At 38.3% G+C, this 26,576-nt stretch overlaps 1 protein-coding gene across 1 annotated transcript; it reads left to right on the plus strand.

The window, feature by feature from the left end:
- kpna3 (karyopherin alpha 3 (importin alpha 4)) lies at window positions 1–25,771 on the plus strand. The gene is made up of 17 exons (XM_048196428.1): window positions 1–166; window positions 9,820–9,864; window positions 15,263–15,352; window positions 15,445–15,474; window positions 15,632–15,684; window positions 16,160–16,255; window positions 17,548–17,633; window positions 17,755–17,841; window positions 18,392–18,561; window positions 20,825–20,869; window positions 21,275–21,406; window positions 21,490–21,618; window positions 21,800–21,904; window positions 22,124–22,195; window positions 22,285–22,447; window positions 22,618–22,712; window positions 23,515–25,771. Exons 1-17 carry the CDS (start codon window positions 98–100, stop codon window positions 23,611–23,613), a joined length of 1,566 nt encoding a protein of 521 aa, XP_048052385.1. The 5' UTR covers window positions 1–97; the 3' UTR covers window positions 23,614–25,771.
- Window positions 25,772–26,576: the final 805 nt, after the last annotated feature.

A 26,576-nucleotide genomic window follows, 5' to 3' on the forward strand; every position in this document is an offset into this window, starting at 1 on the left:
ATTCGGACATCGATACACCCCCCCGCCCTCCTCTTCCTCCCTGAGCGGAGCTCCGCACGTCGGTCGGGACTACAGACACACACATACACACAGAGCCATGGCCGAAAACGCCGGCTTGGAAAACCATCGCATCAAGAGCTTTAAAAACAAGGGGCGAGATGTGGAGGTAAGTCCGCCGGAGACTTTGGACTCTGGGCTTTTCTCCCAGTTCGTTTTCCTTCTCCTGAGTGTCTGTGGTTCTGGTTTTATGGTGTCGGATCGGAGCGGGTGTTTGTGGACCCAGCAAGAGCATCATGCGGAGCGGGCGCGGCCTACACAGAGGCCTCTTTAAACACACATTTCCCTTCAATATTCACAAGTTAATCGCGGCTTATACACGGACTTGAGCTGTTATAGCGCATTATTTAGTCGTGTAATATTAAGACGGGTTTGTTTATTAGGTCGGTTTGGAGGCTCAGAAGTTAATTTTCCATTTTAAATCGCGCTGGGCCAAAAAACATGCAGATTTATCGTGTTAGCATATGTGCTAACTGGTTAGCAAGCGGCAGTTTAATCGTCTACTAGTACTTTTATTCGTGTTTTTTCTTACCCATACTTTTTAACATTCGTGTATAGAAGTTAAACTCCCTAAGCATTAGCAAATAATCTGAAATATAACTTGCGAACCAGATATATGCGACAGAGACAGGTGTGTTAATACCGGCTTTAGCAAGCTCTCCAGAACTGAACTAGTGACCAGTCATACCTCAACATCTGACCTCTTTATTGCTGGTTTGGACACGCCAGTTTAGCAGCACTGCTGTAGTTGATCTTAATGTACGTGTTCATTGATTAGACCTGGTTATGGTGGTTTAATAACGATGTCATTGCGAAATGTCAGTTGCTTAGCATCTTTTCCTTTTTCAATCAGATTGTGGTAGTTAGCAACTAAACTTCACCTGTAGGTATGCCAGAGCTACATAAGCCCGATTTTATTACCTTTAAACTGGAATGAAAACCTCCAGATGGTAGTGCTCCTAAATCATACCCCAATGCAGGCTGCATAGAGGCGACCTAGAAATACTAGTAAGCCAGGTTGTGCAGTAAGATGATGGATTATATAATACAGCAGTGGAATTTTTCCTTCTTTACCACAGTTGCCTTTGGCTTACACACTAGGGGAATACATTTATACAGTGTGTTATGTTTAAGTATTATGTCATGACTTTCAATTAATCCCTCCGTTAAGCTGTCCTAGAGGTGGGCGATATGATGATTTTTAGACCTGTCATTTATATGTATAATTTATCCATGGCAGTGAAACACTTCAGCAAATAGTAATTAGGTTTGTCGCTACACCAGCTAGTTATAAACTGAACAAAACTTCAACCTAGAACTATAAGTATATCCTCCATTGATTATATACTATATAGCAAATCTCAACTTCTTGATATCATTGCAAAATGCAATCTTTATTATTGGCCAGAAATATATCATTAATTACTCACCCTCATGTCGTTCCACACCCGTAAGACCTTTGTTCATCTTCAGAACACAAATTAAGATATTTTTGATGAAATCCGAGAAGTATCTGACTTCTCCATAGAAAGTAATTTAACCACCACTTTTAAGGTCCAGAAAGGTACTAAAGGCATCATTAAAATAGTCCACATGACTGCAGGGGTTCAACATTAATATTATGAAGCGACGAGAATACTTTTTGTGCGCAAAAACAAAACAAAAATAACGACTTTATTCAACAATATCATCTCTTCTGTGTCATTCTCATACCTTGTTTACGTCCAACACTTCCAGGTTCTACGTCAGAACGCGACTTATTATTGGCCGAAGCTGTTCATGTGAGCAGCACGACGCATGCATGTGATGCTGACGCAGAAGCCGGCCAATAATGAGTCGGCGTTTGGAACGACATGAGGCTGAGTAATTAATGACAGAATTTTCATTTTTAGGTGAACTAACACTTTAAGGTGGGATATATAGTACACCCTGTCCCGCATACATATAGTACACTTATATATCACTTTACAAGTAAAGTGATATACACTATATAGCAAACCTCAACTGCTTGATTATTTATATTGTCGCAAAACATAAACTGTATTATTGCCCAAATCTAATCTGCCAATTACGACTAAAGGCCCATTCAATCCAAAGTTGATAACTGTAACGATAAAGAGATCATTCTAAAAATCCTTCTAAAAGAATAGCAGAGTTCACACCACAACTATAACGATAACAGCACAGATAAACGATATTGCTGGAATCCCTTTCGGAATGATTTTTCCCAGCTGATGAACTATAAAAACACTGACAGCCAATCGGAACCCACCAGACTTTAAAGAGCTCGAGCATTTAAAGTGGCAGACGACAAAACTGCAGGGTGAGCTTAGAATAAACAGAACAAGATCATCCGCTGGTGTTGATGCTAATATAGTTATCGTTATAGTTATCTTTATAGCTATCGTTCTTGGTGTGAACAGGCCTTAAGACATGAAGATATTCTAAACAACATAATTTCCTGTAAAGCTGATTTGAAACGATGTGAAAAGCACTATATAAAGTCGATTCGACATCTATAACCAAACACACTCAGTTAAATTAAGAAACATGGCAGCTATCTCATCAAACGTCACGTCTAACCCAGAGGACCACCATAATGAGTGTTCAAAGTCACTTTCAAATGAGTAGTATAACATTTAATGTGTTGCGGTCACATTTATGATGAACTCATTTACTTGCATACCCTGTTGATAGTAGACATCATTATCATCTTCTGCCGTGGGCTCGTCGGAGTAACCCCTGAGGTCTCCTTCAAGATTAATAGTGTGAATTGACTGCAACTGACTATAGGCTGCTGGTGTGTGACTCAGCCGTCAGACACACATGGCTATGGATGAAGCCAGCAAAGCTGTCGCCCTTCTGCAGCTATTCTGGGAATTTGCAAAGTAGATTCAGATTTCTCATCTTGTGTTCCTAAGAGCGAAGGGCTCGTGCATGACCCATTTGATGTGGCCAGCAACGGACTGTGGAACTGTAGGATACTTCGGCTCGTTAGCTGCTAGATTTAGCCCGTAACAAGGATGTACTTGTAGCTAACTGAGAGAATGACGAGCGCTTCTGTGTTTTGCATTGCTAAGTGGTTGTGGAAAAAGAAACAAAGCCATTTGATTTGTCTGCTGTTTCACATACTCTCTTGATGCCAACCTCAAAAAAGGGTCAAAAGAGTGTCAGAAGAGTTTGTTAAAATTTGCACATTATATTCAAAGAACATTTGTGATTCGATTATTGGGCTAGGTATTGATTTGGATTCACAAGCTTCTGATTTGATTCTGATCTCGATTCGATTCATTTGGGATTTATCAGGTTTCATTCTTAAAGGGGACCTATTATGCCCATTTTCACAAGATGTAATGTAAGTGTCTGGTGTCCCCAGAATGTGTCTGTGAAGTTCATTTATTATAGCTTGTCAAATTTGCCCCTATTTGGGTTTGAGCAAAAACACATAGTTTTTGTGTGTGTCCCTTAAAATGCAAATGAGCTGCTGCTTCCGGCCTCTTTCCAAAAGAGGGCGGAGCTCTAGCAGCTCGTGCTTTAGTTGCTCAACAACAACAAAGCTGGAGAATCTCACACAGCCAAAATGACGATTGTCAGTAACGGTGTTCAGCCTTACATTGTTCAAACAGGAAGAAGTTACAACTTTTATAATGCAACTGGATGTTTCTGAATGGTTAGTGGATAAATTTATTGTAGTTGCTGTGGAGTTGATTCAGCTCGTCGACTTCCACTTAATCTTTTGTGCAAAACCCGTATGGATTATAGCACTTAAACATAGAAAAAGTCAGATTTTCATGATATGTCTCCTTTAAAGAAAAATCTTAGCTAATGCTGTAAACTATGCAGGAAGGGCACCCTGCATGTTGATACATTTACTATAATTTTAATGGTTTAGATTTACAACAAACTATTAAATTTCAATTGCTATTTAAATGCAAATCTTAGTTGAATGCAAACATTTAAATTGCGCACAAGGCAGTTTTTATATTTAATGATTTAATTGTTTCTACTACAGTTTGTTGTTGAAATATAAACTTCTTGTCATGACAGATTTATTCAAACATACATTAAATAAGACCTTACTAACAGGTTAAGTAAAAATGTATTTAATATGTATGGAGTAGGGGTCGACCGATTATCGGTGCCGATATTAAGCATTTTTATGGTTATCGGTCATTTTGCCGATAATTTAATTTTGAAATGCGCTATTTAGCTCTGATGCAGTACTCGCGCCCTTAAGAGACGGTCTTCAGTCAGCGTGCTCTCAACCAATGCACGCGCACACAGGACACAGCCGCCTCTCAAACTGCTCGCAACAAGTGTCAGATTGAGAGATTTTTCATGACTTATTACACATAAACGTTCAGTTACACACACAGTTATGTTAAAATGCCCGTTCTGACAAGTATACACGTAAGCACAGTCGGTTGTCTTCAGTGAATGTGAACAGCATGTGTAACAGTATATTCCTTTATGTCTTAAAGAGACAGCAGCCTTTAAACCTGCTACTGTCTACTATTGCCTGTCACAATCAAACGACAAAAGAAGAACTTTAATAAGGATTTTCTATATTTAATTTATACTTGTAAGCCTATGTAGAGAGATTTTATATTGTATTATTATTAATGTTATTATTAACAGTTCTCAGAATTAAAGATATGTTTAAAAGCATTTAAAGATTTGTCAGATCCCTTGTTATTCTTAATTTTGATGTTAATTTTCATTTTTACACCAGACATGTATATCGGTTCAAAATATCAGTTATCGGTCTACTTCATTTGTAATAATCGGCATCGGCTCTGAAAAACACATATCGGTCGACCCCTAGTATGGAGATCTACCAACCTGCAGAGTTCAGATCCAGCACAACTGTCTGTAATTATCAAGTGCTCCTAAAGATCTTAATTAGCTGGTTCAGTTGTGTTTGATCACAGTTGGAGCTGAACTTTGCAGGAATGCAGATCTCCAGGAACAGGATTGGGCTCCCCTGCTATAACTAATAGTTAGTGCTGGGTGGTATGACGATATATATTGTTACCAAGATATAAAATGTCTATTGTTAGAGATTTTGCTATATTGTGTATATTGTGGTATGTAAATATATAGCACTATTGATACTTCAGAGTGATGAAATGCATTAGGGGTGCAACGGTACGCATATTCATACTGAACGGTTCACGGGGCAAATTCCAAATGGAAGTGATCATCCCTATGCCCTACTCCCTCCTTAAAGTGGTGACTTTGAAGTGAGCAGGGCACGCATGTGTGTTGCCGTTTAGAATGCACTTGGCAAAAGGAGCAGTGTAATTTCCTCATTATCTTCAGCTGGGATGTTCCTGTGACAACGCAGCGCCGGCATAAATAAATATACATTTTATATTTTTAAAAGTTTTATATATATTAGTTTTTATATATTTTATGTAGCATAATTTAAAAAACTTTTTAAAAAATCTTCAGTGGAACATCCCAGCTGAAGATAATGAGGAAATTACGTCGCTCCCTTTGCCAAATGCATTCCAAACGGCTACATACGGCACGCGTGTGCCCTGCTCACTTCAAAGTCACCACTTTAAGGAGGGAGTAGGGCATAGGAATGATCACTTCCATTTGGAATTTGCTCTGTGAACCGTTCGGTATGAATACACGTACCGTTGCACCCCTAAAATGCATGAAATGAGAATATAAAGAGCAGGATGTGCTTGAAGTTAAAAAGAGTTATAAGTGCAATATATCCTGAAAAGGAGCTTGGTGCGGTGCTCGAGGTGACTGGCACACCGCCAAAATGCGTGCACGGAAAGCTGCCTCTCTGAGAAGACGATCGCAAATTTGAGATGTGCTCGATGTTAAGCACAATAAGAAGTAAAGTTAAGAAGTGTTAAGCACAATAAGAAGTAAAAAATTAACTCAATGCGGTGCACACGCTGACTAATGCACTGAATGCTGTGTTTCTCAGCATGTGATTGCGAATTCAGATCTCTTTCATGTCTTATTAATGGTCGCTTGAATGGTCGAATAGGCTACACATGCAATTAATCACACGTGCTCATTGTGTGGGCTTTTCATGTAAACACAGCTGGTTATGTCTTAAGTGAAAGCAGTTGGATGTAAACCGGATGTGTGTCAGTATATTGGATTTGTGCGTTTGGTCTTAAAGTGACAGCAGCCTAATATACCTACCTGCTGCTCAGTGTCATTAATGTGAATCAAACAAAAGAGAAAATAATTTGCTGCTCTTGACTGAATAACTTTTTTTTTTGCTTTAATAAGAATAAATTTATATTTAGTTCATATACAGTGAAGACTATACAATATTTTATTTTACATTTGATTATTAAATTTCTGTACTAATTCTAACTACGTTAAATAAACCTATTGTACATGAAATACTTTAATTCATATTTTTTTATAAAATGACATATATAAAAAATATATTTGGTAATAAAAATAACTATATACTGAGGCTTTTTTTAATCAAAAGTAACAAAGAACTTAGCTTATTGCGATTTATTGGATGGCAGACTTGCTACAAATTATGTTCAGTGAAATTTTGTTCACGCATTAACAAAAAACAGCATAGGCTAAGAGATTGTTCTTGGGGTTTAAGAATCATTATCGAGATAATTAAAATGTAGAATTGCTAGTCAACCCAGCCCTATTGAATTACATTAAAGGGTTAGTTCACCCAAAAATGAAAATAATGTCATTAATTACTCACCCTCATGTCGTTCCACACCCGTAAGACCTTCTTTCATCTTCAGAACACAAATTAAGATATTTTTGATGAAATCAGATGGCTTAGTGAGGCCTCTATTGCCAGCAATGTTACTGCACCTCTCAAGATCCATAAAGGTACTAAAAACATATTTAAATCAGTTCATGTGAGTACAGTGGTTCAATCTTAATATTATAAAAAAAATATTATAATATTATATCTATATGGGCCGATTTCAGAGCTTTAAGAATCGAATCAGTGAATCGGAGCGCCAAAGTCACGTGATTTCAGCAGTTTAGCTGTTTGATAGGAGATCCGAATCACTGATTCGAAACAAAAGATTCATAAAGCTCAGAAGCTTCATGAAGCAGTGTTTTAAAATCGGCCCATATGGATATTTTTTAAAATTCGTTAGTTTTATTTTTGCCGCACAAAGTATTCTTATCGCTTTATAATATTAAGATAGAACCACTGTACTCACATGAACTGTTTTAAATATGTTTTTAGCACCTTTATGGATCTTGTGAGGTGCAGTAACATTGCTGGCAATAGAGGCCTCACTGAGCCATATGATTTCATCAAAAATATCTTAATTTGTGTTCCGAAGATGAACGAAGGTCTTACGGGTGTAGAACGACATGAGGGTGAGTCATTAATGACATTATTTTCATTTTTGGGTGAACTAACCCTTTAAGTACTTTCCTCAGTTAGCCTACATCCTGCTGTTTTGCATGTGCCAGAAGTTTTAGCTAAAACGTGCTGTTTAATTACATTCGATTTACACATTATGCCAACTTAAAATTGCATTCAATAAATTTTATCATGTGTTTTCCTCAGGAATTGAACCCATGACCTTTGTGTAGCAAGCAACACGGTCTAAAAATGAGTCAAGCCTGATGTTTGTGGCTATTGTGCAGTCAGCCTATTTATTAGTATGTCGTGGACCTAACAGGAGTGAGACAGCGTGTCCTCAGACCACGCTGGCAACCAGACAAGCACATGCACACATACTGTGTCATTATGCTGGTCTCAAGAGTGTCAAGCTGTCATGTCACCGTCGAAGCATCGGTCCGCTGACTCCTGGAGTGCTTCCTCTCGGCTCTGCCCTCCTGTCATTCTGCTGTGACTCATACATACCGCATGCGTCGCTAAAATACTGTCCATGTTGCGAATACAGGAATCCGCTTTGTGCTGGGAATTTCTTGTTTTTATTTGGATTCTTGAAATAGGCGGAGCTGTGGCCCAGTGTTAGTTCATGCCATGGTGCTTTTGCAGGTGAAACCAGTTCAAATCTGGCTTCATTTGGAATACAGCTTTAGACGTCATGTTGCATAGATTGAATTCTAAAAGGAACACTGAACATTTGGCAGGTTTTATGTGTGTTTATGAACACATTGATAAACATGCATTTAATGCACTGTAAGTCACTTTGAATCAAAGTGTGTGCCAAATGCATTGTAAAAATAATTCCTGTAAAAATGCATAAATTGAACTCTTGCTTTGAGTATTCAATAATGGAACTTCCTGATATATTTAATTAGTCATTCAGAAATAAATGCTGTTTTTGTCCTTTTCTGTTTCCCTTTCTTGTTTGTCAGTTTTGCTTTTACATCCTCCCTTCATGACTTTTGGATTGCATAAGACAGTGTGGGTTTGCTGTAACATGAACTAGGATGCCCAGTCACAAGATCAAATCTGATCCGTTCCACCATCCCCACCACACAGCATGTAAAGTCTTTGCATCGTTGGCTGCTGATGTTTTTCTTTTTCCTTCTATATCCCATTGAAGTTGTATATTTTAAAAAAAAGAATTAATTAGGGAGCAGAACCGTTTGCAATAAGTGACCAGACCTGTCCATCTTGTCATAAAGTCGGAATGAAATGCAAATTTTTCCTATATACTTTGTAAATGCATGTTGTAGATCTTACTGTGAACATCATTTAGTGCGCTTATGAAATCTCACATTTATCTGCATCTACTTTTGAGTGCAACCAACGACTATAGAATAACACAAGACGCATCACTCGTATTGTTTTGAATGGGAGAAAGTGTAACACGCAATATGGCGGAACAATAAGAGTGAACAAATAAGAGCCAATCGCCAATTGGTACAGTCATCACGTCACTACAGCGGCCGTTAGAAGCTCCGGTTCCTATAGAAAAAGTCAAACGTTCACTTCCTATAGAGATGGGTACTTAGGCCTGCGCATGCACATTAGCTTGATCCAGCCTGAATTCGAGCGTTTAGAAACAAAATTTATGAGACAGTTGTTGTCAGATTTCATTGGTGATTTCAAATTTGAAGTTTAATCAAAAGCTTGGCAAACAGCTTTGGAGAATTTGATGTTTCTCCATTCAAAGAGATAGGAGCTGCACTTGCATGCCCGAGAGGCATTTCAAAGATGGCCGCCAAGTGAAATGACGTGTCTTAAAAGGACTTTAGTGCAGCACACTCAACAAAATCCAATCAACAGTCCCTGCCCTACATTTTTTCTTTTTTACATTCTGATGTACATCATAATACAGAAGAAAAGATTTAGTCACCATTTCATTGTGACTTTAATATGTTTTGTTGCTCCAGACATGTTCTTGCTGTTCCGTCTGGTGCAGATGTGTGTTCTGTTGGTTTTTGTGGTACAGTTCTAATAGAATGGCCACAAAATGTGATCGTTTAAACGGAGGACTGAGTGACAGCTGGGTTCTGCCGTTACCATGGTTACCACGGTTGGTTGCCTCTTTGTTCTGTTGGAGTGGCAAGACTTTGGTTGGCATTAATGTAGCATTTTGTTTGCATCATTACAGCCTATTAGAGGGTGTCACCATGGCAGTGTGTGAAGCAATCACTTTTTAGATTTGATTGTAGATTTGAACAAGTAGCTAAACCAAAGTATTAAACATAAAGCAACCACCCACAATGCTCGAGCAATACGAGGGCACCTTTTCTTCATCACTTGCAAAACTCTAGTTGATTTAGAATTTCTTTTTGTCACTGTTTATACATCAGATATGTTATACTGCGCTTAACCAACCTATTTCTCTTGTTCTTTTTCAGACGATGCGAAGACATCGTAATGAAGTGACGGTAGAACTGAGAAAGGTAAGTTTGCACTTAAGGGTCTGTCATTGTTTCAGGTGTTTTTCCATAGTCACAGTTCATCTGCAAGTTTCCTCTGGATGGAAGTATTAAAGCTACAGTGTGTAGCTAAACATTGCATTCTGATGCAATACATGTGACTCATCAGAGAATGTTGGTTGAAATAAACCAGACTTACTGATTCTCATCCTCTTTAGTTTTGTGTTGTTTTTTTCATTCCTAAATAACTATGTGCGCTCTCATCAACAACACTAGGCTGTTTATTGTGGTGATTCAGTGAGCACTTAAGGTTTGTATTTAGTGCTGCATGTAAGAGCTCTGAATAGTTCCTCAGTCTCATTTAGGGCTGGGTGATAAAGCTGAAAGGAATATATCTTCACTGGCAGTATTTATGTATTTGCTCTGAAATTATCTGAAATTTCAGTTGTGTAATTATTGAGCTTGTTAGGTTTTAGTGGCTGACTCAGCCTTTTGAATTGACTCACTGAAATGGAGTTTGAACTGATTGACAATAATAAAGTACAATATTTTGCTACTGATAAATGAGAGATGGAATTAAAACATCTGTCTCTCAAACTAGCCTGACACAGTCTTTAGGAAGTGTTATCCCCAGATATATAGTGTGTATATATATATATATATATATATATATATATATATATATATATATATATATAATCGCCAGTCCTAATATCATTTGTTAGATGTCACATGCAGTTCTCCTAACTGACCCACCTTGTGATTACTTCTTGGCATCACTCTAGAATTAAAAGGGGTTTTCACACTGGGTAGTTATAAGCACACATTTATAAGAACTAGCCACCAGGGTGGTCCCCCGAAAACTAAATGTTCCCCCCTAGGGCCATTTTCCAAAGTCAACAACTGGAAGATGGAGGACAACGTGATTAGGGCTGTGTTTTTGTTGTGTGTCATCATGTTGTCAAAAATATTGATATTTCGATATGTATCGATACTGAAATATCTGAAACGGATCCAATACTCCTTTTCTGTGGTATCGATACACTGATACCAGCTGCGTGTTCTGACTCTCTCTTCTCTCTGATGCTGAATAGACACACCCGCCTCCTGTCACTCAGTCATCTCATTTGTGCTGTTTGTAATGGTGCTGCTTGTATTGCGCATGATGTTACTCATTCCCGCAGGTTTCACGCTCACACCAAATCGCGCACACCACTGATCTATATCAGCGGAGCGCACATAAGCCTCCTCTCAAACAGCTTGCGAGTACCAAATTGAGTTATTTGGCATTGATCTGTATGTAATTTTTACAATGAAGACTGTCCAGTGTTATTTTACATTTGATCTTTTAATTTCTGTAGTATTTCTTACCTGAATACTACTGTTAGACCCACCTGAAAAAGCTGTTTTTCGTTGGTCTCTTTATCCTATTGTATTTATTTGTGCTATCGTTTGCAGTTTGTTTATTAGTTCTTATTTTATTACTGACTATTTACTTCTCTCTTTTTTTTGTAAATTTAGTTCAGCGTTTCAAATAAAGCCTCCCTGCACTGTGTGTAAGCTATTGCAACAAAATTACCCAAATAATCAAAAAATTATGAGATAATGCACACAAATATATGGCAGTTTTCCCCATGATATTCAATATCAATATTTTTCAAAGTCTTGCATCAAAGTTAAAAATTCCAGTATCGTGATTCGTGACAACACTAGTGTGTCGTGGGTTTTGTGATAACAGAGATGGAATGTAGACTTGGAATGTATAAGTTATGCAATTATATGTAATATGTACGTTGCGTAATATATAAATATGCGATTGAAAGGGCAAAAAGGAGGGCTAAGAGATGAAATCCTACAACAGCAGTGCTAGCCTACATATGAGAAAAGAACTCAACGCCACAGACAAAGACAAGAAGTAAATGCTATCCATTTGCTGTTTTCCATTTTCATGGAGTAGGTATGTAAACTGTGTTTACGTGGCTTTTTAAAAATGGTGGGTGCCGCTGTTTCGTATGGCACGTGTTCGGCCAATCAACTTATACTTACATCAAAGAAACGTTCCTATTGTGCTGGGTTAGACCCTACTCTGAAGTAGGATCTAATTTAGTCCCTCCAAAAGGTGTTTCTATTACTAAAATCATTCCCAGTTTCTGTGGTCCGGTACTTCCACACAGAGCCATAGCTAGGGTATCCGGGTCACCGGTGCGGGTTGCTGTGGGCCTCCCTCAGATGAAATTGCGGTCGGTGGGTGGGCAGTGGTTTGGGTTTGATTTGTTGCCCTTGATTGAAAACACAGTAGCCCCCCCGAAATCCGGGGGCCCCTAGAATCTTCCCCACCTAGCGATGGCCCTACTTCCACCAATAGTTATAAGAATGAAACCATTCCTTCGGTGTCAAAGCCAAAATGTGGGTACATTGCTGCAGGAAATAAAGAAGCATTTATAGCTTAAACGTAGCCTCATTTTGGCGTCTCTTAATGCATTACAGTAGACTTAAGCAGGTGGTGATTGCGTGTAAGCGTGCACAGATACTTTGCTCTTGCCTCTTGCCTTTTCTGCTCTGTCTTTCCTGTAAGACGTGAGCCTCGGAAGCAAGGCATCTCACTCTATATATGGTGTATAGTGACAACTCTGATAGCGTAACCAATTGTGACCAAACGTTTTACATAATGAATCGGATACCAACGACCAATGGATCCTGCTGCTGTGTCAGACACATGATCAGATCAACACCAATAAGTGAGCAAACTGAGAAGATAAGTCTTAAATACACGATTTCAGGTCTTTAGATATTCCCTCTAGTTACCAGTCATTTGTGTCATAATTTGGGGTTTTCTTTCAAGTTAGCACAAAATCATGACTAATGTTATAAGTAGTCCTTGCATGTCTTGTTATTGAAGCCTTCACATGGCTTTGTTCTCTCAGCTGGTGAGCTGTTTCTGTTGGAAATCTGGTTTGCGCTTGCAGTATTTGGGTCACGCCATCCATGGTCACGGGGCCCCTGGTTGGCTGCACCCCAAGAAGAAGGTTTGTCATGAGGGGCTTCCCTCGTCACACATATCTCCCCTCCTCCCTGCCTTTTGGAATGGAACTCAGAAGAACCACAGAACTATGTGTTTTTCTTTATTGATTTTTACATCTAATAAAAAACTGTAACAGATCCCTACATGATAAAGTAGCATGTCGTCACCAGAAACAAAGCTGCCGGCAAGCCTCTGAAAAAAAGTCCATTAAGACAAACGGCTACCATGCTTTGTGTCGCAGTCTGAGTGGGTAGAAATCCCCTGTTGTTGATCTGGTAGGCTAGAGTTGATGTGGAGCAAAATTTTTGTCCCACAGCCTTGATGTTGATTCATTTGGTGCTGGATTGGGTGACGCAGCATGTCCTGTCCATATTAGGCGGTTATACTGTCAGCCCAGAGGAATTGGACAGAATGCTGCTGTGCTCTGTGTGTGTTTGTGTGTGAGACATTCCTCTTTGCATTCCTGTTTGCTCTAACATTAGCGTCACAGACCACTCACCCTCACATTATTTTCTCACACAGCCTAGAACCAGAAGGGACTTTCTGTGTCATTTTTTTCAGTTATTTGCCATTTTTTTTCAAGGGTTTAATATTGTGCTATTGAATTTTATTTTAGTGACATCAGCAGCAAAATATTCCATTTAAGGATTTCATGAGAAAATACAATTTTCTCAATCTTTTAAAATAAGATTTTGATGCACTGTGGGAACATACTGTAAATTTCTGGACTAAAACTTCGCACTGAAAAACCAATCAATAACCTGACACATTTGCACATAACTGCCCATATTATTTAGGGCTGCCCCCTAGTATTCGACAAATCGTTAGTCGACTAGAAGAGGCTTAGTCGACCAAAAATTTAATTATTCGGTTAGTCGCAGGAAGAAAAAACCTTGTGGTGAAGTGAGGGACAGATTGTGTTAACGATGGGTCCTTGTGGTAATTACTGTATGTTGGGCAGGAAATCTAAACGTTCACCTATCAATCATCCATTGACCTCAAATATGGCTTATCATTTAAAACATTTAAGTAGTAGCAACTTTACATGGCTGCTTTTTCTAACGTTAACGTAGATAAATTTGCACTATTATTAGGTGCATATCCAAGTGTTTGTGCGGCGTGTGGAAGCTAAAGTATAAGCACACTTACTGCATGACATGAAGGCGCCGGCGCGATCAATGGCATTTTTTCCTGATAACAGAGGAAATACTCTGTCATATTTGGTCATACAGATAAGAGTAATACATCATTTGAAAACTGGTCCACTTTTATTTGTGTAAACTCACAATAACAAGAAAACGTTGGTATTTCGAAAAATAAAGAATAAAACAAGATGTACTTTCTGTCATCTTGGTCTCTGTGAACTTCTGCGCGTCACAAAAATGAACCGAAACTCACCATATAGGCTACTTCCCTCACAGACATGAGAAATTTATCTATAGAAAGCTTGAAATGTCAAGCGATTGTCAACCAATTCAAGTGGAAAACAAATATTCTCAGAATATGTAATCCGTATGAAACGTGCATATAGGCGTGTCCACTACTGCGGAGATAACAAGTCAGCATTGTCGACTTAATCTTTGCAGCCAAAAACAGAACTCGACACATTCATAATCATTACTTTTGTGCACTTGAGCACTGATTAGGTTTTTTATATATATATATATATATATATATATATATATATATATATATATATATATATATATATATATATATATATATATATATATATATATATATATATATATATATATATATGCAATTTATGGCTCATTATTATGATATGGCTAGTTGACTAATCGCTTAAATGAATTACTACTAGTCAACTAGAAAAGTTGAGGGCAGCCCTAACATTAATATACCAACTTAGTTTTCTGAACTTGCCATGCCTCTTTATGTTGAAGTAATAAGGATGAAGTACTCAGGATGCTTTCTAAACATTAGAACAACTAGCAAAATGTGATAGTCTGTCAAATAAGGTTTGTGTGGCTCTTTGTATCACCTTCCGCTCTGCAGTTCATTCTGAAGGATCCCAGTGTTAGAAATGAGCAGCTGATGTTTATATTTAACAAAATATAATAATTTTAAGTAATTTCATTCTGAACTCTTAGTTTGGGCACATTAAACCCCTGTATTTAAGCAGAGGATTGCCAGCCATTTGATTTTAAGGGTCTTTAAGCGAAAATGTATGATATAACCTCTTTAAAATGATAGTTTATAAAAAATAAATACACCTTTATTAATTACACATGACATTCATCAACTGTGTATTCTATGAGTTCCTCAAATGTATCGAGTCTGTAAAATCACAGATTAGTTGGTGTTTGTTTTGGTCTGTGTGATCTCAAGTATTCACAGAGGACATGATATTTTTTTTTTATTTCTCAATCCGTACAGAACAAAAGAGACGAGCATCTCCTGAAGAAACGAAATGTTCCACAGGAAGAGAGTCTGGAAGATTCCGATGTGGACTCTGACTTCAAAGGGGTAAGAGGCTTTCTTCTCATTTCATCTCCCTCCATATCTTCCATTTTCTTTTATATAGTTTGTCTAAGTTTTTCTCTTCCTTTTCTCCTCAGCAAAATGTAACGCTAGATGCCATCTTACAGGTAAGGTTCCACCGTGTTGGTGTCTGATAAATAACCGAGGGTCAGCGCACACAGCAGCACTCCACTTCACAAAGTGTGTGTGTGTGTGTGTGTGTGTGGGTGTGAGCAGACCCTTCTTCCTCATATTCTCAATTTATCCTCTTTCTTTTTTCTACAGAATGCCACCAGTGACAATGCAGTGGTGCAGCTCAGTGCAGTTCAAGCAGCCAGGTAAAGTGTTGCCATTTGGATATGAAAAGATTTGAATTTGTTACACATGAATGTCTTCTAAAAACATCTCTCATGATGAGTCATAACCTCATTCCTCTCATAACCTCAAGTCAACATATCACTATGGACTCTTTTTTGGTTTAATACACATTCCTATTCTTTATGTACATGATTCATCAGTGCGTGTGAGTCTAAAGACAAATTTAAGTCCTACACTAATTTTTATTTCTCATTGAATATAATTACAAAATGTGTCACATTTTGTTGATTAATGTTAAATCGGCTGAATGTGAAAGGCATAACCCAAAAAACAATGGCATACTCTGAATTATGCTTGTAATTAAATATAATTAAATATGTTTTGCTGGATTTGTCTCTTTGAAATGGATTGCATTAACACTGCTAACATGTATTTGCCGTGCCGGATAGTGACTGACAGAATGCCTGACTGTTTTTCTCTTTTCCGTCCTTGCAGAAAATTGCTCTCAAGTGACAGAAATCCTCCCATAGATGACTTGATAAAATGTGGAATCCTTCCAATCTTAGTCAAATGCCTGGAGAGGGATGACAAGTGAGTGACACTACGCTGCACTAAATGAAATTATTCAAAACTTAATAAAACCTTTTTTAATTGTGCTGTTTGTGTACAAACATGCATCAGACTTAATGAAGTTCTCAATGTCATCTTGAATGATGGTAGAGAAAGTGAATGAGATAAAAGAATAAGGGATGAGGCAGAAGGTGGATGTTAGATGGAGATCTTCAAGTGAGAACACTACCGTTCAAAAATTTGGGGTCAGTAAGATTCAAGATGCATGAAATTGACTAAAAGTGAATGTAAAAACATTTATGATGTTACAAAATATTTCTATTTCAGATAAATGTTCTTTGAAGTTTCTATTCATCAAAGAATCCTGAAAAAAATGTATCACGGTTTGTGTCCACAAAAATATTAAGCAGCACAACATTGATAATAAGAAGAAATGTTTCTTGAGCACCAAATCAGCATATTGGAATGATTTCTGAAGGATCATGTGACACTGAAGACTGGAGTGATGATGCTGAAACACATAGACAGTAATGCTTTAATGATTTTTAGGTGTGTTCAGTCGTCCACCAAAGTGTTATTCATAAAGACTTGCTGAATCAGACACAACTTGCTCGGATTTCACTGAGCCCCTTTGTTTTCTACACCCTTATTCAGCAACAGCAAAACAATGAACAAATTTAAGTCAAGTGGGGAGGTTTCACAGAAAGTTGACCAATTTAAATGGGTGTCCTTAGGCGGGTGTCACACCTTTCTCCATGACCCGCCCATGCTTTTTTTAGGCAATGAGAAACACTTTCTTCCTGTGAATCATTTAACATGTTCAGATTTGCTGACTTTGGAGGCCGTATGGTCAGTTAGCAAAATGAAGTTGAAGTTACAGAATCTTTTAAATGCATATTAATGAGAAATAAGGTTTGGTACCTGATACACAAATGGAAATCCCCAGCAATTTTTAAGATCTTTGTCCTTTTAATCATATATGACTTGAAAAAATCATGAAAATGCATATAGCATATATATGGGCAATAGTTGCTGAATCACTTTGTGTTACAGTGGATTGACTCAAACTGAAATCATTGCTTTTGTCTTCATGTCTGACTCGAAATGAGCCAAGAACTGTTGTGTACTTTTTAAAAAGTATTTATAAAGGTCAGTTCTGGCTACAAACACAGAATCCTGTGGGAAAGTCCTGCTGAGCCCTTTTCAGAGTATCCCAGAAGGTCATTTTGTATTCAGAGTGGTCAGAGGTGTAGTGTTGTTTACTACCACCTCAAAAACATCTGAACTTCTATTTCTCTCTCTTTCTTCATCAGTCCTTCATTGCAGTTTGAAGCTGCCTGGGCTTTGACCAACATTGCATCAGGGACGTCTGCACAGACACAGGCAGTGGTCAAATCCAGTAAGTTGTTTGGACAGGCCTTTGTCGTCTGGATCAACCTGTTTTGACTTTGTCAGCTCTGTCTGTATTTGAATGCTCTGCTCTCCTCTCACTCTCTCTCTCTCTCTCCCTGTCTGTGTAGATGCTGTCCCATTGTTTTTGAGACTTCTCCACTCTCCTCATCAGAATGTGTGTGAGCAGGCCGTGTGGGCGCTGGGAAACATCATTGGTGAGTAACTGTGAAATGTTCTCACACTGTTACTGCCTCTGAATTTTGTAACTAAAGAGAACAACAATTTATATAGACACCAATTTGAGTGTAAGTTTGTGCTTTTTTTCCATTCTCTTGGCAACAAAAAACAACTAATAAATGTGAACTTTTGGATGTCGTGCCCAGAGCAGCTGCTGCATGCATATTGGTGGCGTTAACACATCGAAAGCTGTTGGCTCAACCAATGTTGAACACCAAAGTATCAAATAAACTGTTAAATTTTAGATTCAATTTTAGTTCAGCTCACAAACCTTTAAAGCTTTACTTGCGTTGTGCCACCTATAGTACTGGAGCATATATCCAAAAAAATGCTTTGTGTTTGGTTTCTTTTCTCATATAATTACTACTACTGCATTTGAATTTCTTCAGTAGTGCGCTGACAATTAAACTTAGAAATTTATCCCAAAAAATCTGGATCCATATCATTTGAGGGTTGTAACAGCTGTGATGCTCGTCGCTAGTGTTATTTAGACTTTAACACACGTTTGTGCTTTATGGGCCTTTGCAGGTGATGGACCTCAGTGTCGAGATTACGTCATCTCGCTTGGTGTGGTCAAACCTCTCTTGTCATTTATTAATCCTTCCATCCCCATAACCTTCTTGAGAAATGTTACCTGGGTCATTGTCAATCTGTGCCGAAACAAAGACCCACCCCCACCCATGGAAACAGTACAAGAGGTGAGGAGTGTGTGTGATCGTATGTACGTTTAATACTTTCTTAGGGTTGGTAAAAATGATCTATAAAATGTTTAATTGAATATTATTTAGTAAACAACAACTTGAAGGGTTTTTAAAATCTAAAACAACACTTGTGCTTCGTTCAAGTCCAATTTTAGACATGCACTCGCAAACTTCCCTAAACGTTTCCTCTTGGGGGAATCCCCACCGCCATTTTGAAGCACGTTCAACTTCAAGTGGCTGAGGGAAGTTTACTTGGACAGACCCTCGACCCCTCGATTTTAACCGAGGGAGCGAGTCTACTCAACATGTACACTTCAGGCAGATCAACAGACCACAATGCACCATGATTGTGACATCACAGCTGGTCGCGCTTAATTTAGCCCCACCCCTATAGTGTATGATATTGCCCTTATTTTGACATTTAATCTGCATTTAATACTTGTAACTAGCTTAAGCTGTTTTTTTTTTTAACACGGTTATATTTTACTGTTATTTTCATTTGTGTGTTTTTAATATTTGATATTTAATATAAATATATTCATATTTAATACTTGTTTATATTTAATTTTTTTAAAGTGATAGTTCACCCAAAAATGAAAATTTGATGTTTATCTGCTTACCCCCAGCGCATCCAAGATGTAGGTGACTTTGTTTCTTCAGTAGAACACAAATGATGATATTTAACTCCAACCGTTGCCGTCTGTCAGTCAAATAATGCGAGTGGATGGGAACTTCTACTATAAGAGTAAATAAAACTTGCATAGACAAGTCCAAATTAAACCCTGCGGATCGTGGCGACACATTGACGTCCTAAGACACGAAACGATCTGTTTGTGCGAGAAACCGAACAGTATTTATATCATTTTTTTAACTCTAATACACCACTATGTCCAACCGCGTTCAGCACTCGTTAGTAAGGTCTGATCGCGCTCTGACAGCGGCAGTGATGTCTCGCTCTCATTAAAGTATATGCGCGAGACATCACTGCCGCTGTCGGAGCGCGATCAGACCTCACTAAGCGAGTGATGAATGCAGTTGGACATAGTGGTGTATTAGAGTTAAAAAATTATATAAATACTGCTCGGTTTATCGCAAAAAACGATCGTTTCGTGTCTTAGGACATCAATGTGTCGTCACGAGCCGCAGGGTTTAATTTGGACTTGTCTATGCAAGTTTTATTTACTCTTATAGTAGAAGTTCCCATCCACTAGCATTATTTGACTGACAGACCGCAACGGTTGGAGTTAAAAATCATCATTTGTGTTCTACTGAAGAAACAAAGTCACCTACATCTTGGATGCGCTGGGGGTAAGCAGATAAACATCAAATTTTCATTTTTGGGTGAACTATCCCTTTAACAGCCCAAGCATACATACAGGCCTATAAAATGGTTTGTAAAACAAATTTATAAGGGAAAAACTGTAAATAATAAATCAGCTCCATATCAGATTCCAAGTGATCAAGGGATTAGGGCATTCCATTTAAACACATTTCAAGGGTTCCGCCAGTAGTGGGCGCACTCGTTCAGCGTAAGCAATAACGTACATCCGAGTGAATGAGACGGAGGGAAGATAATGAGGGAAGGGTACAAAAAATTGGACTTGAACGCAGCCCCTGTCAATGTTAACAGAGATTACGAAAGTGTTTTTACCATATCACACTGTATTTATCTCACAGTTGGTACAGGCCTGACTGCTGAAGTGCATAGAAATACATCAATTTGATTGGCTAAATTGATCCACTTAGCTGGCTGTTTGACTGATTGATATGCATAAAAGCACTTTATAAACTGGCATTTAATGCAGTGAAGCACCACCCTGCCACAATTTTTAAGTCTTAAAGTGTGTGCAAGATATTTAATTCTTGCCTTTTAGACTCAACCTCTCTCAATAATCTAAAGTCTGTCTCCTTACTGTTTACTCTCTATTCAGTCTGTCGGATTCAGATATTATGTTGTGTGATCTACATGCCAATGTTTTTTTCTTTCTTTTCTCCTCCTATCTATAATCTGGAGGTGTAGCTTTGAGCTGAAGGCAACATATTGTACCTCCTGCTGCTAAGAAATCATTAGACTGGTGTTTTCACTCTGTGTTTTTGTATGTGTGTGTGTAATATAACAACTCTTTCATTGATGGCAGGTCTAATGAATATTCTGTTTTCCTACAGCTGACTTCATGTTTGCATGCTGTGTGCTTATTCTGACAATCTGGTTGTTTTAAATGAAATGTCAGCTTCTAAAATTTAAATTTTTCTCTGACAGATTCTTCCTGCCCTCTGTGTACTCATATATCATACAGATATAAATGTAAGTACAAGATGTAAACGTTTTGTTCTTAATTAAATTAGTGTAGTAAATCTGGAGTAATGTACAACCAGCTGGTTATCATCACATAGTAAACACTGACAAGTTTATCTGAACCTTGTGGGAAGCGAAGAGGTATTGAATCGATCGTTATTTTGCAATAATGATCGGCTGTCTGAACATTTATCCCAGTTATTTTATGGTTACTTATCAAATAAATATATATTTCAAATAAAATTAATATTTTATGTTAATGTATTATTTTACTTTGGCTTAAAGCTTCCGGAAAGAAAGAAAAATAGTCCTTTTGACCTCTCATTGCTACAACTGACCAATCAGATGGCTGTATAACGAATGATAGAAACTGAGACTCTCTTTAAGAATACTAAAATCTCTTTCTTTCTCTAGATTCTGGTAGACACAGTGTGGGCTCTGTCATATCTGACAGATGGAGGTAACGAGCAGATTCAGATGGTAATAGACTCAGGTGTCGTCCCCTTCCTTGTCCCACTGCTCAGCCACCAAGAGGTCAAAGTTCAGGTAAAAATAATGCAGATTTTTATAGTAGTTTCCTCCAAAACCCGAATCCGGTTTCTGATAGCGTTTGTGTATCCTCTGCTCAGACCGCAGCGCTGAGAGCGGTGGGGAACATTGTAACCGGGACGGATGAGCAGACTCAGGTGGTGCTCAACTGTGATGTCCTCTCTCACTTTCCCAACCTGCTCACACACCCCAAAGAGAAGATCAACAAGGTGAGGCGGACACACACACATCCCATCTGATCCTGTTTGTGTGAAATGTAATCAAGATGATGAAACCCAAACATTTACTTGGCTAATTTCCTAAATGACTCCAGAAATCTCTCCGATCCCAGTTTAAGCGCTATGGCTCATGTTTCGAGTGCATCTGTGATGTGTCTGTTCTTCCCTGCAGGAGGCAGTGTGGTTCCTGTCCAATATAACGGCAGGAAACCAGCAGCAGGTGCAGGCTGTAATAGATGCTGGTCTCATACCCATGATCATTCACCAGCTTGCCAAGGTAAGATGTTATCTGCGTAGCCTGCTGTACATCCACTTTTTCCCTTTTGCAGTTTCATTTTAGCATTATCACCACCTTACTTCAAATTTGCAGTACTACCAAACACAGTATATATGCTGTGGGGACTCTTGGAAGAGTCCAATTAAGACACTCCCCTAAATAAACAGTGATTTACCTTTTAATTTGATGTCTCATATGTATCTTGGTTTTTCCAAACAGGGTGATTTTGGAACACAGAAGGAAGCTGCATGGGCCATCAGCAACTTGACAATAAGTGGAAGAAAAGATCAGGTATGAACCATTCAGATGTTGAATCAACAATGAATCAACCAGTCATGTTCCCCCTTTTTTTTCATTGGTTATTTTGCTGTAATTGGCAGGTGGAGTACTTAGTGCAACAAAACGTGATCCCGCCCTTCTGCAACCTGCTGTCAGTGAAAGACTCTCAGGTGGTCCAGGTGGTTCTTGATGGACTGAAAAACATCCTCATCATGGCTGGGGAGGAAGCCAGCACAATTGCTGAGATCATTGAAGAGTGTGGAGGTAATGCATGCAGTGTGGAAATGAGTAGTCATGGTTCCTTCATATTTAGACTGGTTGTATTCTGATAAATGACCAGTAGTTTAGTCTGAAATGATCACATCTGCACATTCACTGATTATTTTGTAGAAAAAAAAGGATCATCATTAACAGTCTTGGCTTCTGTCTTTCAGGATTGGAAAAAATTGAGAACCTACAGCAGCATGAAAATGAGGACATCTATAAACTTGCATTTGAAATCATCGATCAGTACTTTTCAGGAGATGACGTGAGTCTCAAACTGTTTTTTCTTGTTGTCTCTGTTTCAACATTGGGTTTATTCTAAGCACAAACTGCACTTTTGTTGTCTGCCACTTTAAATGCTTGAGCTCATGTTTTTATCGTCCATCAGCTAGACAAAAAAAAAACATTCTGAAAGTGTTTTCTGCTTCATCTTTCCTCTGTGGCCCTGTTTCCACCTGGTATTAAGATTTGTTTTGGTCAATCGGATCACACGTGGACGACGATAAATATGGGGTCTAAAACATTTTGAGCTTGTCCACTTTCGACCACTTCCAGAGGTAGTTGAAAACACATACGACCAAGCATAATGTTCTCTCACCATTCCTGATTTCTAACACGCACTCACCGTGTTCAGCCGGTCTTGCGACTATCAGAGCAAAAACGAAAGCTGCTGCTATATGTGTTTTCCCGTGGTCTCCGGTCACATTCATATGTAAATTGCACAAGCTTATTTTGTCTATTAGATCAAAAGATCTGGGGAAAAAAAACAAAACATACATTTACCTGCCCAAAGACCCTCCCCTCAAAGAAATCAGGACAGAAGTGTCTGAAAGTGGACAAAAGAGATAAACGGGAAACGGGAATGTGTCTCCCTCGTCCATTTGTGATCCGATCAATCAAAACGCATCTTAATACCAGGTGTAAACAGGGCCTGTGTTGTTATCGGAATAGTTGTGGTTTGGACTTCCCTATTTTCAAAGAATTAGAGTGACTATTAATACTTTATAGTTGTAGTTATCATTATAGTGATTGTTCTTGGTATAAACTGGCCTTAATTCTGCTTGTAGATTGATGAGGACCCCAGCCTGATTCCTGAGGCCACCCAGGGAGGCACATTTAATTTTGATCCAGCCTCCAACCTACAAACCAAGGAGTTCAAGTTCTAGACAACCAGAGCTTCGAATTTAGGAACGGTGGGTTTCCCAGCTGCTCCTCAACCCCTGCCACCTACTGACCCATCACCTACCAACCACTCACTAACCAGAAAAACAAACCAATCACCATGCTCAGAAATGACACTCGCTCACACAGAAGAAAATAGCACTGAAGGTTTTGAGTCCCTGTCTCAACGCCACTCAAAACATGGATGGATCTCAACAACCTCAAAACATGGAAGAGAAAAAGAACAAGACTCATTATACTGCAGTTGCCAAAAAAAAAGAAAAAAAAAGAAAAAAGAAATATATTTTGCTCTTTCTTTCTTTCACTCACTCACACACATAGGTGAGCATGAACAATAATAGGAACTTCTGTTGTTGTACCAGCCATCATATCAGCCAAGGAAGATGAAAGAAAGCGATATTCCTGAAATATAAAGGCAGGGATTTTCTTTTGTTTCCAAGAAATTCCTTCCCTCAAAACGTTGCATTTCTGGTGATGATCTTCGAGTCTCAGACAGACACCCAACACGATACGTCCAGCCTCTACTGTGTTAAGCCATTTGGACCCCCTCCCTCATTCATCTGAATCTGTGACCTAGCCTATAATGGGTTATTCCATGGAATATTATTCAAATGGGGGAAGGGAGCGTCTCTAAATATGTGGTGTGCAAACAGAACTTAAATTATCGCCACCAATTTTTGCTTTTTCTTCATCCTGAAATTATGGATATTTAAAAAAACAAAACAGAAAAAAAAAAACACTGAAGATAATGAAGAAAAAAAAATTATGTCAGCAGATCACACAAACTTGAATGGAGAAAATCTCATCTGAGATGGTCAAGCACCCTCATTTTTAAAGTTCTGCAGCGATAGTGTAGTGGACATTCATTGTGCCGATCTTTTTGGTTCGCAATTGGACTGTCGGACGTGTCAAAGGAGGATCCTATGTGAGATGATCATCAGTCGGGTCAATTTGGCCAGGACTTTTAAAGGGTCGCCCCAGCCTTTGGAAGTTCTTTGAGATAACCTTAACAGGTCTTTCTTCTTAACAAGGGTGCTCTGGCAGCGCTCTTTATTTTCCGGATTCATCTTCTCTACTTCCTGTCTGTAAGCATAGTAATAAGTTCTTTGGGATAAGCCCAATTGTAACCGGTTGGAGGATATTTTCACTAAATCAGTACATTTCAGCACTCGGTAGTCAAAACCACAAGAAACTTTGCAACAGTGATTGGATTGTGAATTCTTTTTTTGTTTTGATCAGTGGAGCTTCCGCTTTTGCAGTTTTTCCAGTCTTACGCGCACACTTTTGGGTTTTTCCCGTTTTATTGCTTAATGTAAGTGGAGAGCGATGTTCGCTTAATTTTGACTATACAAGCAATGGGAAAAGGAGATCCATGACATTGTGGTTCTTTTTTTGTTTAGTTTGTTTTAATCTTATTTCACTTGCTACAAAACCTAATCGTACCAACTAAAAATAAAAGTATATTTCTTGTTTAGGTATATAATGAGAAGCTACCACACTTAGGTCCACTAGACGTTGTTGGGACGCTACAGAACAATAATAACAACGTGATTTTTGATTTACAGCCATTAGGGGTAATTTTTTTTGTTTTGTTCTTTTTTGTTTTAACTTTTGTTTCGTAATGGCAAATGATTGCCATTATTTGGAAAATGGGCTTTCTTACTGTTGTGACTGGACTTTTTTTTTTTGTTCTTTTTTCCCTGTGCATTGGCTTGTAAAGGGATGTATGGGGAAAAAAATGCCGTTGGACTAAAGTAGTTGTGTTTGGGCCGCAAACTGCTGAAAAAAGACAGTAAGGAAGCTAAAGGCAGCCTTGATGATTTTTGAATTAGCCATTTATTGTTGAACAAAAAGAAAAAAACTGGTTTGAAATTCATGAACTTATCTAGTCAACTAGAAAACGAGCCACTTTAAAGATGTTTTGTCTTGTATCAGAAATGGATACAAGCTTATTGCTTGTTGCAAGATTTTTACTTGCTGAAGAAAAAAAAATTAATCTAAAAAGCGACAGATCGCATTTTGGCCTCTGATTGTTTGTATGTTTTTATAAATTTTAGAACTGAATTTCTCTTTAAGGTGGCTCATCAGTATTTTTTTTTCAACTCTTGTGCATATTAAAGATAAAGAATGAGTTGAAATTCATTGTGCCTTTTGTTTTTCATTTCAAAGCAACTAAAAAAGGTTCATAATGCCTACCACGTTGCATTGGAGCTGCTTATAATATGGGGTCTTTTGGGTGTTATATCTGCCTATCTCTGGACTTTATGATGAGACGTTCTCTGGAGTAGAGTATAATTCTAATTAAATTCTCCTCTAGTCTGCTGGCTGACTTGTAATTAATCCCCTAACTTCCATTCTGCTCCCTTCTCATTCTTTTCATATGGATCACAATTCACCACGATTCTATCCTATCCAACATAACCCCCTCCCACCACCACCACCTTTCAATGGCAACACATCTTTCACTCATCACTCCCTCAGGACGTGCTTTATGTATCAATGAACCTAACCAAAATAAACTTGCTGTTAGCCATCCTTTTTACTGCTCTTATGATTGACCTTTTGATGCTTTTGTGTCTCTTCTCTTTTCTTACCTCGTACCTTTCCTCCTCGTCCCTGTTCTGTGCAGTTAATTTGGCTTTTTCTATTCAAGAGTTGCTTTCTCTCTCTTTCTAATGTGCAATAACATAGTGTTATTTATCAAGTGTTTTAAGGGAGATACTGGTGCCAAATGAGAATCACACCAGTCACTTGTGTCAGCACCATGCGAAAATCCATTATGAGGTAAATGTTTACATTGGTGATGTGAAAAATGTAAGTTTCTAACATGTTGCTACTTAAGGACTACAACTCCCACATGTATGATAGTTTATGTGCATGAGGGATCAGACAGTCGTTGTAGTCCTTAAAGAATTAGTTCACTATCAAATTAAAATTTCCTGATAAT

Source organism: Megalobrama amblycephala, linkage group LG7 (genome assembly GCF_018812025.1).
Source record: "Megalobrama amblycephala isolate DHTTF-2021 linkage group LG7, ASM1881202v1, whole genome shotgun sequence".
Lineage (NCBI taxonomy): Eukaryota > Metazoa > Chordata > Actinopteri > Cypriniformes > Xenocyprididae > Megalobrama > Megalobrama amblycephala.